This window comes from Bidens hawaiensis, unplaced genomic scaffold (genome assembly GCF_021521415.1).
Source record: "Bidens hawaiensis isolate Kalapana, Puna unplaced genomic scaffold, B.hawaiensis_p1.1 tig00035511_1, whole genome shotgun sequence".
NCBI lineage: Eukaryota > Viridiplantae > Streptophyta > Magnoliopsida > Asterales > Asteraceae > Bidens > Bidens hawaiensis.
In genome coordinates, this window is record NW_027496181.1 from 132099 (window position 1) to 134013 (window position 1915).

At 35.5% G+C, this 1915-nt stretch overlaps 1 protein-coding gene across 1 annotated transcript; it reads left to right on the forward strand.

Moving 5' to 3' along the window:
- Nucleotides 1-360: 360 nt before the first annotated feature.
- Nucleotides 361-1562, forward strand: LOC143587448 (F-box/FBD/LRR-repeat protein At1g13570-like). Its single transcript, XM_077068741.1, has 3 exons — nt 361-972; nt 1058-1234; nt 1308-1562. The coding sequence occupies exons 1-3, from the start codon at nt 361-363 to the stop codon at nt 1560-1562; spliced, it is 1044 nt and encodes a 347-aa protein (XP_076924856.1).
- Nucleotides 1563-1915: the final 353 nt, after the last annotated feature.

The following is a 1915-nucleotide window of genomic DNA, read 5'->3' on the forward strand; positions in this document are numbered from 1 at the left end:
TGTACTCCTATATAAGGAGGGGTTCTTTTCTTCTTTATGTACTGCAATTTCACCACTTTCATTAATAAAGAAAAAGCTCTTTTGTTTACCTTGTGCATCTAGTTCGATATCATTGTTTTAACATTATCTAGACACTATTACATACTTTATTCAGTATCGATTTATGTTGTGATTAATATATGTATTCTTGTTAGATAATGAATTTCGGTTAACCGGAGACGTAAAGCATCCAAGATTGCACCAAAAGATTTCATTAGCAACATGCCTGATAACGTGATAACAAATATTCTGGATTGATTGCCAATTCAAGATGTAGTGAGTACTAGTATTCTGGCGAGAAACTGGAGGTGTAAATTGACTATGCTCATCCAACTCGTATTCGATGAGGACTTCTTTAAGTATATATTAGAAAAAGAAGGCGAACAAAACTATGGAAGAATTATAAGCAGGCTTCTTTTTCATAGTAATGGTGCTATAACGAAGTTTGTCCTATACATAGAAGGGAGGTGTAAATTTGACGTTGAAGATATTAACCGGATTTTGTTATTGTCTAAACACCAAGTGAGGGACCTCGCTCTTCGGAAGGTAGATGGACCACCACTTAAGTTGCCTACCCACTTCTTCTCTTGTTTGGAGTTGAAACATTTGGCTCTTGAACGGTGCGGTTTGGACCCACCATCTAGTTTTCATGGCTTTCCAAATCTATCGAGGTTAAAGTTGTGCAGTGTACAATTTGAAGACGGGAAATTTGGTGAGTTATTCATTCGAAGCCCTGTACTTGAAATTTTGTACTTGGACTTTACCTTTTCTGCCCACGATGTTGAGAATGCAAAACTTACAAATCTCAAAATGTTATATTTGCGTGTGTGTAACCGAGAAACTACAAGGATCACAAGTCCTGATACTATCATTGAGCTTGTGGGCTTTCTTCCGAAACTTCAAGAGCTTCGTTTAATTTTTCACTTGTGGAAGGTAACGATAAGCAGGACCCTTAAAGTTAGTTAACCTTTTGTTATATAAAAATTTTCTAACTAATTGATGTACACTTTTGTTATAGTCTTTCACAGAACATGTTGCTAGAAAGAAGCCATCTACCACCTTACCCTGCCTCAAGATACCTGAAATAGCAAAATTGGATTTAGACAATGATATTATGTTATCATTTACTATGGAAATAGTTAAGAGCTCCCCGAATTTGCAGGACCTATGCTACATCCTACTATCATCTCATAGTGTACTCATCATACTTAATCCTATAATCTCATAGATATAGTATAGAATTTGAATACTAGTACTTATTCATGCAGGATGTCCCGTTAACACACGCAATTTGTTCTCCAGAGGTAGACTACCATACAATGGGGTCGTTACAGCTTCGAATAGCGTGGTTTGTCTCGTTCAACGGTTCAGAGAATGAAATATGTTTCATAAAGTATTTACTTGCGTGTTCTCCTTTACTAAAAAAGATTGGTATTATGTCTGAAGAAGAGGTAATGCTCGATACAAAGTTGTTGAAGCTTCCTCGAGCCTCTCCCTCGGCTAAAATCTTCTTCAAATGCTAGTTGTTTTTGTACTTCTCTTTTATTTCCTGTCTGAATTATGGCATGGTTGTGTATGACTTAAGGTGACATTTGGTTTCTTACTCTGGAATATGAGATAGTTAATTTCAAAAGTCAGTCCAGTTTGATTTGGTTTTAAACATCAATGGGTTCATTTACTTATGATGATAAAACCGTTATTATAAGTATAAATTTTGGTTTGGTCTAGACCATGATAAAATTGGTGCCCTTTTTATAAGAAAAATGGTTTTCGGTCCCGTGACGTCCATGTCATCTGTGTGTATGTATAATTATAGACCACAAATTCTAGTGTAAAATAATCTCTAAACCAAAATTAGCAACATTTATTTGTTACT